Source organism: Cygnus olor, chromosome 5 (assembly GCF_009769625.2).
Source record: "Cygnus olor isolate bCygOlo1 chromosome 5, bCygOlo1.pri.v2, whole genome shotgun sequence".
Taxonomy (NCBI): domain Eukaryota; kingdom Metazoa; phylum Chordata; class Aves; order Anseriformes; family Anatidae; genus Cygnus; species Cygnus olor.
The window spans coordinates 54,003,334-54,015,073 of NC_049173.1; the positions used below are offsets into that span (position 1 = coordinate 54,003,334).

General features: G+C 49.0%; 1 protein-coding gene across 1 annotated transcript; it reads right to left on the reverse strand.

Annotated features, from left to right (window-relative positions):
* Nucleotides 1-87: 87 nt before the first annotated feature.
* Nucleotides 88-10,987, reverse strand: LOC121070634 (transmembrane protein 178B-like). Its single transcript, XM_040558056.1, has 4 exons — nt 10,598-10,987; nt 4,219-4,332; nt 2,876-3,013; nt 88-1,739 (listed from the first exon to the last, which is right to left on the reverse strand). Exons 1-4 carry the CDS (start codon nt 10,980-10,982, stop codon nt 1,495-1,497), a joined length of 882 nt encoding a protein of 293 aa, XP_040413990.1. The 5' UTR covers nt 10,983-10,987; the 3' UTR covers nt 88-1,494.
* Nucleotides 10,988-11,740: the final 753 nt, after the last annotated feature.

Here is an 11,740-nt window from a genome sequence, read left to right on the forward strand (position 1 = left end):
GGAATCTTTAACACCATACGTACGTGAGCTTTCTGGTGAGTCAGTCTGGTAATTAGTAGCAAAGAATTCACAATTACATCCACTGAGCAAGTCTTTCAGTACTTTTAATGCCAGTTGAGAATTAAAACTTCCATTTAAAAATTACACTTTTCATAAATACACTGACTTTAGCATTAAGTATCTTACATGCCACTGTATTGTATTTGAAATACAATGTAAACATCTCCAAATGCTGGCCATCTCATCTTTATCTGTGCAGTTTTTGGACACTTGGTAGTGGGGCAGGGACGTAAGGGAAGAAAGAATAGGTGAATGAAAGAAAAATGCACCCCAAAGTACTTTGGCTGATGTTCCTGAGTTAGCCCTAGTACTTGCACTGGTTCCAAGGTCCATTTTGGAGGGAGCTTGTTCCAGTGGAGCATGCATGTTCTTGCTGTGCTGTGCTCAGGGGGCATTTGACATTATAAAGGGGTGGGTGGGTGGTGAAGTGAGCAGAAGCCACGTGTTCCTGAGGAAAATACACTGCAGTTCCTTTGGACGTGAATATTGGAGGGGGCTGTACATTCTGCTATTTCAGCAGTACTGCTATTCGAGCTCGGGGAAAATTACTCATCTCCTTTCACAGAACAGGAGTTGCACCCACAAGTTATTTGGGTGGTGTGAAAGTTGATCCCAGCAGCTCAAACTACAATTTACTTTCAGAAATGTACCCTGGCCTCTAGCGGAATAGTTACAAGCTGCATGTTGCATACACCTCCCCATTAAGCAAGGGGATGTTAGCCAAATGAGTAACCTTACCTGTGTAAGAAGCTGAGGAAAACCTTCCCCTCCTCGCCTAAAGCCAGTAAGAAATTTTCAGAGGCTTGCTGTTCATTTACAGCAGGCTCCTTTTGGAAACAGCTTTAGTGGTGAGTAAATAGCTGATACTACAGCATAGAATAGCACAGATTTCTGCTTTGGATGAATTAATACTAATGATGGGCTAATTCTTTGGCCTAAACCTCGGCTTAGATCAAGGTTCTTTTGGGAAATGATGGCCTGAGCCAACACTAGACAAGTTTGTTGCAAAAGTGTTCAAGCCAACCTCACATAGCTCCTTCCCTAATTTGGGTCTGAATTACACAGACCTGCAGCAATAGAGTTGGTGCGTAAACATCCCTTACAACTGGACAATAACAGGACCATGGAGGTACAGTTCAAAAAACAGCACAAAAGAAGACACAGCCTTGGACTTAATCCCTTGTAAACAGAAGAAAAACAAAACAAAAGAACTGTCCCCCTTTAAACCATCAATGAGCAAATCAGCAATAATTCAAACCTGGAGTTACTTGCAATGTCTGTGTCCACGACGCGTCTGTAGCAGCATCCCACAGGCTGGTACTACCCACCGCTATGGCACTGCTCCCCATGCGCTGATGTGCCACCTCTTCCGGTGTTAACCCACAGCTCTGCCCAGGCTGCGCATCCCAGAGTCTCTCCTCATGCCCTCCGAGGTCACACGGCCCCGTTTTCTTGTCTGGGTTTTTGTACAGATGCCCGTGAAGTGTTGAGTGACGGGGCCAGTGTGCAGAGGAACCCAGCCAGCAGGGTGAGGCCCAGGCCTCCCCAGGCACAGAACATGGACCAGCCATAGCCATGACTGATGTCCTCTGGCAGCCCATAGACGTAGCGAGGATAGCGAGATAACTCAAAATTGATCCCGGCTACGCATGTGCAGAGTGAGATGATACAACACGTACCTGCGGGAGAAAAGCAAGAGGGTTCTACAGTGCTCTCAGGTTAATTATGCTGTTTGTTGTCTTTTTCCACTAGGTATTTTCAAAGGCGTAAGTTTTTTAAAAACAGGCATTACACTTTTTCTCCTGCCAGTCACTTCTTAAAAACAGAGAAAGAAGAATTACAAAATATATAGCATTATAAGATACCTTACTTCCCAAATAACCAATATTCTCTTAGCTAAAAAAAAAAAAAAAAAAAAAAGCCAAAGAACATTTTTAGCATGAGTCAGTCCAGTGCAAGTCCCTGAAGCAGGGATGAGTATGCAGGTAGCAACAGTCATTGTTCGCTGGGAAAACATTGACTATAAAATCAAAGTGAAATGCTTCAGGAAAAATTGTGACACATTCCCCTCCCAATTTAACTATCTAATCCTTTTAGGTCCTCTATCCTTTTAGGTCAGGGCTCACAACTCAAAGATTAGCTGTAGCTTCAAAAAACAGATACAATTGAGGCAGGGTGGAATTTAGCACAATCACATCTACATTAATTGAGCTAATCAACTCACACCAAGCAGCTGAATGGTAGCACCTCTGCCTTTCCATTAAGAAAAAAACATGCCTCTACTTAAAAGTTTCCAGTTTATTGCTTCTATTTTTAAGCGTCAGCCTTGCAGCATCTCTGTAGCTCACCATTTGGTGCATTTGTTGCTAATATGCCCCTTGCAACTAAAGAAACACTGGCCTAGTTTTTGAGGGCGGAAACGTGAGCATCTTTGATCAGCAGAAAGGTGCTGTACGTTGATTATTTTCTTTAAGATTCCCTAGAGAAAATGATGAGCTGAGCTGCCTGACAGGAGCAGCAGGCTGCACGCAGTCAGGGCAGGCAAGAGGCCTGTGCTCACAGTCCCTATGGCTACACACCACGCTCCAGAGCAGGAGGCTTGTGTGCCGCACAGCCAGGGCTACCCACCCAGGCACCTGCAAGCACAGGTCCTGCCTGGTGCCAGAGGTGGCAGCCCTGTGCTGTGCCCATGGCTTGCTGCACTAACGAATTGCTTTGGGTTTGCTGCGGGGCTGACTTGACTTTAAGAGCACCTCCCCAGCCAGCTGTGCTGACTGGTGGCAGCAGGAACAGAACACATACGAACGGCTCTCACCTCCCATCAGGAAGAGCAGCCCAGCCACGTACTGCATCAGCTCCTGCTGTTTGCAGCAGCCCAGCACGCCAATGATCCACCCGAACAGGATGATGGAGACTGCCATGCCGATGAAGCCAGCTGTCATCCTCCGCAGATCTGAGGAGAGAAAGCAGAAAAGCCAGAAAGAAGAAATGAAGGTGACGTCACCCAGACACGATGGCAGGGAGAAGAGGCTGGATAGATTTAAACTTGCTGTCGCTAAAGCTTGTACTTGCACCCATATGCTCCTCCTCCTGTAGCTTCCTTGCGAAAGTTTCAGTGCAATGTGCAAATTATCTATCGGCACCCAGCCTGTTAGCCTCCCTTCTGCTGGGCACTACAACTAGAGAGCACTCTTTCGCTGACCAAGAGCAATACTGGCCAAACGCTCCTCAGCATTGGCCAGAAGGGGCACATCATGAATTCTGCGATGGTTTGTAAATGTCAGTACCGCAAAGGCTTGTGTGCGTGCGTTTCTTTGCGAGTGCTGAAAACAGAAACCAAAGAAGGAAGGGGACGCTGAAGAGAAGTAAAGGAGTAGCACAGGAAGGCAGGCACCCTGAGGTGAAGTCAGGAATAGTGGGAAGACAAGCAGACAGAATATCAATACAGTATGAAGGGAACAACTACAGTAACAAACACCAAAAATAAAATGCTTAGACAACCATGATATGAACAGCACCTCATCATCCACAACACAAGCAGTGGTCTTGCCTCCTCGGGGTTCAGTCTGTAGCTGGATTTCCTCAGCACTGTGGCTCACGTGGCTGCGGCTATGAAGCATTATGTGAGGCAATAGGACCAAACAAGTATGGGAGAAGCAGGAGCAGAAGAGCCTGATTAAATCATTGTCAGCAACAGGCTACAGGTCAGTCAGCTGCGTGGGAAGGAAGGACTGAGGCACGAGGCAGCTTGTGGGCTGGCAGCCAACGACAGGACAAACGGAGATGTTCCCTAAAAGAGCTGGTTGCCAGGGAGCTCCACCAGGTCGCTAGCATGCACACAGAAAATGCACCGAGCTCTGCACAGACTAGATGGTGACACAGCACCTTTGCTGCAAGCCAGCTAGAAACTGTCCATCCCCAGATCCAGAATAGAGTTATACCTTGCAGCACACTGTGTTCCCATTGCCCTTGTATAAGCCCCTCCAAATCTTATGTCCCCTTCCACTTACACTGCCAGCTGCTTTCCCATACTCACTAATAAATAGGTATTTATACTTAAAGACCTGTGAAGGGTCTCTGATTTGAAGCCCTCACTTGGCATTACATTAAAGCATTAAGTAATCCAAACAGTCATATGCATCGCTTTGGGTTACTCACGGAGAGCGTGCCACTCGTCCTGCCGGATGGTGTTGGTGATGTTGATGGGTAAGTTGCGAGGCAGAGAGCTGGAGGTGTAGTGGTACTTCACAGCAGTGCAGCGCTGAATAACTCCTGTAAGGGAACACCAGTGTGAAACACAGGAAAATCCCCGTGCCTTGCACTTGCTGCTGAGTTGGCTGGCCCAGCAGAGCTTACACAAGGGAAGTCTTAGTTCAGTACCAGAGCAAATATCAAAAAAGAACCGTATACTTCAGGACTTTGGGATTAGGAGTGGAGGGAGCCTTGCTGTAAGGAAACACTGGCTAAGGAGGAACCCTGCTAACCCAGGCAGGCTGCAGGAGGAAAAGCCTGAAGGTAAACAGCAATGACAGTCACCAAAAATGGATCCAGAAGACCCCTAGAGGAACTGGTACAACCTCTTTAGGATGGCTGAGGAGACGAGAACATGTCAGAATACCAACAGGACTGGTTTGTTTCTTAAGAGTACAGATTTCAATCACTTTTTGAAAATTTTGAATGAATGCTAAAAAGTGAATTGAAAGGGAGAAAAGTTTAAATTTATTCCAGTAGTCATTTGCTCTTTGCTTTATTTTTGATGGACAATAGTACCCCTGCAGGCTGGTTTCCACTACAGCTTAAAGTAAAGTGTATCCCTGATGCAAACGTGAACCTACATACATGCTCTTCTTGAAGGGAATTTTTAGTTTGGAAAAAAGGGAGGAGAGGAAATAAACGGGGATGGGGGGGAGGGAGAGACCAGTCAGAAAGGTAACAGAGCTAAATAGCACAAAAAGTTCCCCTGAAACAATGTTTACAGGGTCATTACTGGTACATGAATGCTGGGGCAGAAGAACCACTGGAAAACAATCAGCTGGCCAGTGAGCTAATTAAGCTGGTGAACACTAGCAGAGAGCTGCAGACCCAGTGACCAGCTTCGCAAAAGATGAAAGAAAACCCAGGAGAAGAAATGAGCTTTGAGCTGCTCCTGTAGCAATGGGATGCCTTATTTTGTTCTCTAACAGCACTCCCTGGGCCAGCGCTGACGGGTTCCTGCAAGGAGGAAGTCCCCACTTCACAAGGCCGGGAGGAGTGCACACAAGACCCAGCCAACTCCAGCGACCACGCCAGGGAGGGGGAGGTGATCTGAAGTTCCTCATGTTAATAAAATAGTGACATTTCTTACTGAAGTGGAGCAAACAGACATGCAAAGCACATGCCCCAAAGAGGGAAAAGCCCCAAACTAGACTTCCACAAAAAGCAACAAAGCGCTGTAAGCGGGCTCCCGTCCTCGGCTGCGCTCCCCACTGCGCTGCCTCCCGAGCCACGGGGCAGCTGCCCGACCTGCCGCCATGTGCCTCTCCCTGCTGAGCAAGGCGCCCGCCTGGCAGGTGTTTTGGGACGGGTCTGTAGGGCTGCCTGAGAACGTCTTTGCTCTGCATTGCTACAACAGTTTACGTATAGAATAAAGTAAAACCTCTCCACCTTCTTATACAAATCTGGTTGTTCAGACATTTTCAAATAGCAGTTCATTCTGCTTCTGGTTTAGAAACTTTCCTCCTCCTAATCCGTTCTTCTCCAGAATTCAAAGTGCTGACTTTATGTAGGCAGCACATAAGCCTGTGTTAAAACAGCACGGTTGCAAAGTGAAGAGCGCAGGAGATGGAGAATTCCAGGGCTTATGGTGCCCACTAAGCTCAGCTCTGACCCCTAATCCACAGGCCTGGTGACAGCCTCTGATTACGCCACCATAAGCCATTCTTCCTCTAAGATCCCCACTCTTCTGAGTGTGGGATGGACCTGCTCTGGTGTGAGCCGCAAGCAAAACAAGGCTGGCCGCTCACTGTAGGTCCCTTTTCCATGTGATAAAAAAGCTGAAATACGTAGGCAAGAGTCAAGAGGATCAGGTAAGTGGTGAGGGTGATCTCACAGCTGAATGTGACCCACTTTCTCCCACAAAATTATTGCATGCACCAAGGCAAGCCTCAGTAGCCAGATTTTGCACCTGCAGTGACAAGTTCATGCGTCCAGTCTGATCAGGTCTAAATCTGATTAGCAGAGAAACCACACACTCAAATATACACAGGTACTTCATGGGGCTGCATTTAGCAGTGTAACACCTTGTTCTCTAAGTGCTCACGAAAAAAAAAAAACACAAAGTAACTACAAAATCAAATGCATCCCAAAGGTACCCTAATTAGTCCTTTGTCTTAAGTCCTTATACAGCTTAAATCATAGGCTATAAAACAGGGAGTGCATCCCGTCCTCCATTTCAGAAACCTGCCAGCAAAGTCATTTTGCTTTTGTTTGTAACAGACTCAGAAAAGCAGCATAAAAAAGCCTGCCAAAATTAAAAAGTTTGCCTTCAGGCAAAGGCTTGAATAGAACGGAGTAGTGTGGTGAACAAGGAGGACAAAAATTAAGGGAGTACTGTTGGTTTTGGCACACAAATAATTTGAGAATGCAGGACAGAAGGGGACATGCGCTTGAGAGATTCGATTATCATGTGTATGTACAAGTAAAAGGTTACGCGGGCAGCCTGATCCTAGCAGTTCTTAGGGGCATTAAAAGAACATTATGAAAGTTGCACTGCATGTGCAATTTTCTTGATTAAAAATAAACATGAGAAGCAGCGAAGTGCATCTGGCAGTGTCACATTGACACATTCATGGCGAACCCACACGACTGTAGCCTCCCACACCAGCGCTGTTTCTCACACCTTGTCCTCACATCCTTTTCCCTCAGGGCTGCAGCTGCAGACAGGTTTCCCTCCTGTGACCTCTCACTGCCCTTGGGGCACCACACCTCTGTGTCCCTGGATGCATTCTTTTTCCCCAGCTGAGCACTGAGGCTGGGCAAGACTGGAGGATGTTGGCTATGAAGAATTTCTGGACCCCAGATACCGAGGCAGAGCACAGGCCCCTTGTCCCTTGGCTACCAGATGCCTGGAAAGGGAGATCCGGGCCCACACATCCGGGCACGTTCAGTTTGTAGTCCTGGGCTCTGCGCGCCCTGATTTTTTTTCAGTTTAGTCTCCAGCTCTCTCTGCCTTTGAAATGTGTGTGCCAGTGCTACGAGGAGGAGATGGAGGGCCCTCTCCTCACCATGGGTGAGGCTAGGGGCAGCTACTGCTGAGCTCCCAGCACCAGCTCTGGCCCTCCCCTCTCTCCTGTCCCAGCACCAAGCGGCCTCTGCAGCCCCCTGGCCTATTCCGGCCATTTTTCCCCACGACTGCAGAGAACCTCACAGCTCTGGGATCACTTTGCCCACACCGCTGCCCAAAGTCCTCTAGATCTGGTAAATCAACCTTCTTTTTAAAAAATATAGCTCTTAACAACCATAGTTACTAATAGATCGTACTTACCAATAGCCACGACCAAACAGCTTGAGTTCACTAAATATCCTGCTCTAACACAAGCTCTGTGGAGCTCACAGTCACTCCTGTAACTCTCCCATTTTCTCATCAGCTGGAAAGCACTGGGAATACAGACACTGGGACAGAGCAGTTTTCTTTTAAGGGCCTCCCTCCTGCCACAAACTCAGTGTTCCCCTGCTTAAGCATCCGCTGGTTCTCACCTTCTCAGCTAGGTCATGGTACTAACAAGTCATTTCTACCCAGCACGTGCGAGACCCACCAATCCCGTCCCTGAGTCTTTTCAGAACAAGCTTGAAAAGCAATAAAAAGAACAGTTTATGAACAGTGATGAATCTTTTTTTGGTTTTCATTCTTTCAACTTACTCGTGTACAAATGCATGTTGTTCAAAGGAACCCACCATGTTATCCAAAGCAGCCTGTTGGAACTGATCTTTCCTAATTAATCATTTTCTACAGTCACCACTTTGCAAACAATATGTTTCTCGTATTAATAGACAAGACCACTAAATAGTGTATAATAAGTCCCTGCAGGACCTCGCCACGAGTTCTCCATGCAAAATGATTTTGTTGCAGTCTCCAGTGTGGAATCCACTTAGCCCAGGCATTATTCGATGAGGCACACTGCTCAAGTTCTCATACTCACAGAGACTCCCCCTACGCACATAGACCCTCTCAGTTTACCCACCATGTGGTTCAGTTCTTTGGCTACTATCTTGTACTAATTGCTAATCTCCATTTTCCCCTTTTTGTTTGTCCATTTTTTTAACCTTCTTAATGGTATTTTTAAAGTAAAACTGGCTATTTTTCCACAGATCCAAAATAGCAATTTTGCTTTTTAAGGAAACACCCACACATTATTTCCATCTTACACTTAAACTTTTCCCAACTCTTGGTTTTGCTCTGTTTTTTGACTCCTGCCTTTTCCTTTTAAGCGTATAAAGCAAATATATATATTACATATGTAAACATATCCATGTATATGCATCACCAGCTAAAATGCTCAAGTATTGAAGTTTCCACATAACTTAATTTGCATTAATAGCAATAGATAAGGACTAGACTAGAAATCTATGGGATTATCTAAACAGAAAAGGACACTTATGGATTTAAGTAATTTATTCAGCACCCAAGAGAAACCCAGAAAGAAAATAAACCTTACTCCAGAGGTGCTAGAAAATGAAGAATAGAAACCTTAATCAAAATACCACTGGACTTGCACAAAAATTACTCCTCTGTCACTAAAGCCTATAAAAATCTCTACTATCGGGACTATCGAGAACAGAAGAAGGTATCACGCATCACCAAAGAGATAGCTGAAAACTTACTGCTAATTGAAGAGAAAGTAGGACACTCAGAGGAGCACAGTAGTGAGCTTCAGCTCACATTAGGAAAAAAAGCCCGTTTGCTTCTCTTTGGAAGGCATCTAGTAGCGTTCTTGAAAGAACAGCACAGCAACAGCCACACCTGACCATCGGCTGGAAAAGGCTGCTTAATCATAGCTGTCAGAAAAAAGATAGACACAGTGAGAACAAGAAAAGGCTGCTAGAAAAGCAGGTCAGGGGAGGGGATAAGATGAGAGTCATATCTATTTAAAGACCTGACTGTACAAGAACTATTATTAATAATTTTCCCTCTATAAGATGATACCTAAATCTGTACAGCAGCAACGTAGGCAGAGAATACAAGGGGAGCAAGGTTTGCAGGGAAAGGCAATGTCCTTTATTAGAACAGCTGAAGGAAAAAAGAAAGTAGAAGGAAAACCTTTTGTATTCGGACTCCCTCCAATTTAACACATCGGGCCCTAAGGAAGATCACTGACCGCCCTGTAACACCCTCATGCACGCAGAACATGGACTCTGGCCTCTACACCCGATAGCAGTAGTGTTGGCAAAATCCCTCAAAAACAGAAGTATTGAGGGCCAAAGTAGTATTCCCATCCCTTCCCCCACCCTTTGCTAATCTCAGTAGAAGCTGAAAGCATTTGGTTTGCTGTGAAGAAGAAAAACAGATAAACATTTTACATCATAGGGACAATTAACAGAATGAAATTAATGAGCTGCCTTTTAGTGAAATGAGATCGACGTGGAAATAAAAATGAAAATGCATAAAATGGATGCTAGGAGATTAAATAGAGGAAGAAGGTAATCGCATAGCACTAGTTTCTAAAAGTAAGAGTCACTGCTGTGCATTGGAAAGAACGGACAATGACGAGCTGAGCCTCGCAGTGCCAGTCTATCCATCCTCCGCTGTGCGGGATTGGCGTCACAGTTGGAAGCCACACTGAAGAACTGCTCCTGCTTTCTTAAGATAGCATTTCCATTTTGTGCCTCAATGGAAGCACTTCTCCCAACTCCTACTCTCCCTGTGCTAGTATGTACCTTCTGGAACACTAAGTTCTGTTATTTATCATTAATCATGCACAGTATTTTTTATCCTAAGCTTGTTTTATATGCCATTTATTTTGACTTGGTGGGTCAGCCCGCTACATTATTTGTGCTACCCAATCCAGGAATTTTATCCATACTCCACAAACTACTGGGCTTTGTACTGCGCCACGATGGCATCAGATCCACAGCTTTCTCTCCTGTCACACTTGGAGCCCTCGGAGACACAGCCAGACACACATCAGTCACCGTGAAGGTCTGGCCATCCACTGCAGCAGTGTGAAGCCCCCCACGCTAGAGCAGGAACAACAGGTCCCCATCTCCTTGCTACACACGACAGAGCTACACACAACACCGCACGTTTCTCTGCGCTCGGCAGCGAGGTGCCAGGGCCAGAACCCTGCCCGAGTGCCAGGCCACGGAAGGGGCTCTCGCAGGACCGGGTCCCACCCGGCGCTGCGGCATCCGAGGCAGCCAGGGATGGGGAAACGGGACCCCGGGAGCGGGTCAGGGACACGCAGGGGCGTCGCGTGCCCTGCCGCCGGGCCCTCCGCACCGCGGCAGCCGCGCTCAGCACCACGGACAGCAGCGGGCCCGGGGCCGCCCCCTCTCCCCTCACCTTTCCGTATGAGCTCCTCGCTGTCCGGCTCGTAGCCCGCGCGGTGGCAGCGCCTCCAGAGCCCCGACACGGTGGAGTTGAAGCGGCGGCCGCAGTGCGAGTCCAGCGCGGCGGCGGCGGCGGCGGCGGCCGGGGCGGGGGCCGGGGGACGCCCGGGCAGCAGGGCCCGCGGGGGCCGGGCGCGGAGCGGCAGGTGCGAGCTGGGCGCCGACATGGAGCCGGGCGGGTCGCTGCGCTTGTGGCCGAAGCCGCGGCAGCGCTCGCGGTGCCGCCGCGCGTCCGTCTCGTACCAGGAGTCGGTGCCGATGGCGACGGCCAGCAACGCCAGGGCGGCGGCGGCCAGCAGCAGCCCGCAGCCGCTCAGCGCCTGAGCCGCGGCCGCCATCTTACCGCGCCGCGGGCGGCGGGGGCGGGCGCTTCCCTGCGGCCCGCCTGGGGGCCTCCGCCCGCCGCGACGCCCCCGGAAGGGAAACGGGGCCGGCGGACCCCGCTCCGCGCCGCTGGGCTGGGCTCGGCTCCCGGGGCGGCCCCCAGCGCCTCCCGGGCCCGGCCCGAGGCCGCTCGCCTCACGGCGCCGCTCGCCTCACGACGCGCGGGGCTGCGCGCGCGGGGTAACGGTCGCGGCCCGGCCGCGCGCTGCTGCCGCCAGGTGAGGAGAGAGGAGGGGGCGGGGCGGGGCCGCTCCTCGCCTCAGGCTGGCCGCCACACGGCCCCCAGCCCCGCGGGCGAGGCGGGGGTGTTCCGGGGCCCTGTTTTCCTCAGCCCTCCGTTAGCACGTAGTGAGAAATAAGGGTTCGAGAGCTGAAAAAGTCGCTCTGTGTTACGCGAGGAGAACCAGGCGAAATCCAAGCCCTGGGTTAAATGCAGCGCTGCCAAGGGCACCAAATCCCTTTGGGTCCTGCCCGGTCTGGGGGACTCGCTCCTCCAGCTGCAGGTGTCTGTCCCCAAAGCCAGATTTTAGGGCATCACCTCTTAAAAGCTGGACTTCAGCTACAGCAAGTCAAAATTAAAATTTAACGTCCCCTTTTCTGACATTCTTGACCTTGATGTAAATACCTTAAAATTGCCTGCCTACAGCAACTGTCCACCTGTAGGAGATTTTGGCCCTGCCCCCACCTCTGGCCCTCCCACACCCTAATTGTC

Coding starts and splice junctions, on each gene's coding strand:
- LOC121070634 (XM_040558056.1), bottom strand. CDS start 10,982: ATGGCGGCCGCGGCTCAGGCGCTGAGCGGCTGCGGGCTGCTGCTGGCC. Junction 3,014..4,218: donor GGACGAGTGGCACGCTCTCC/GTGAGTAACCCA, acceptor TTCTCTCCTCAG/ATCTGCGGAGGATGACAGCT. Junction 1,740..2,875: donor GCTGCTCTTCCTGATGGGAG/GTGAGAGCCGTT, acceptor TTTCTCCCGCAG/GTACGTGTTGTATCATCTCA.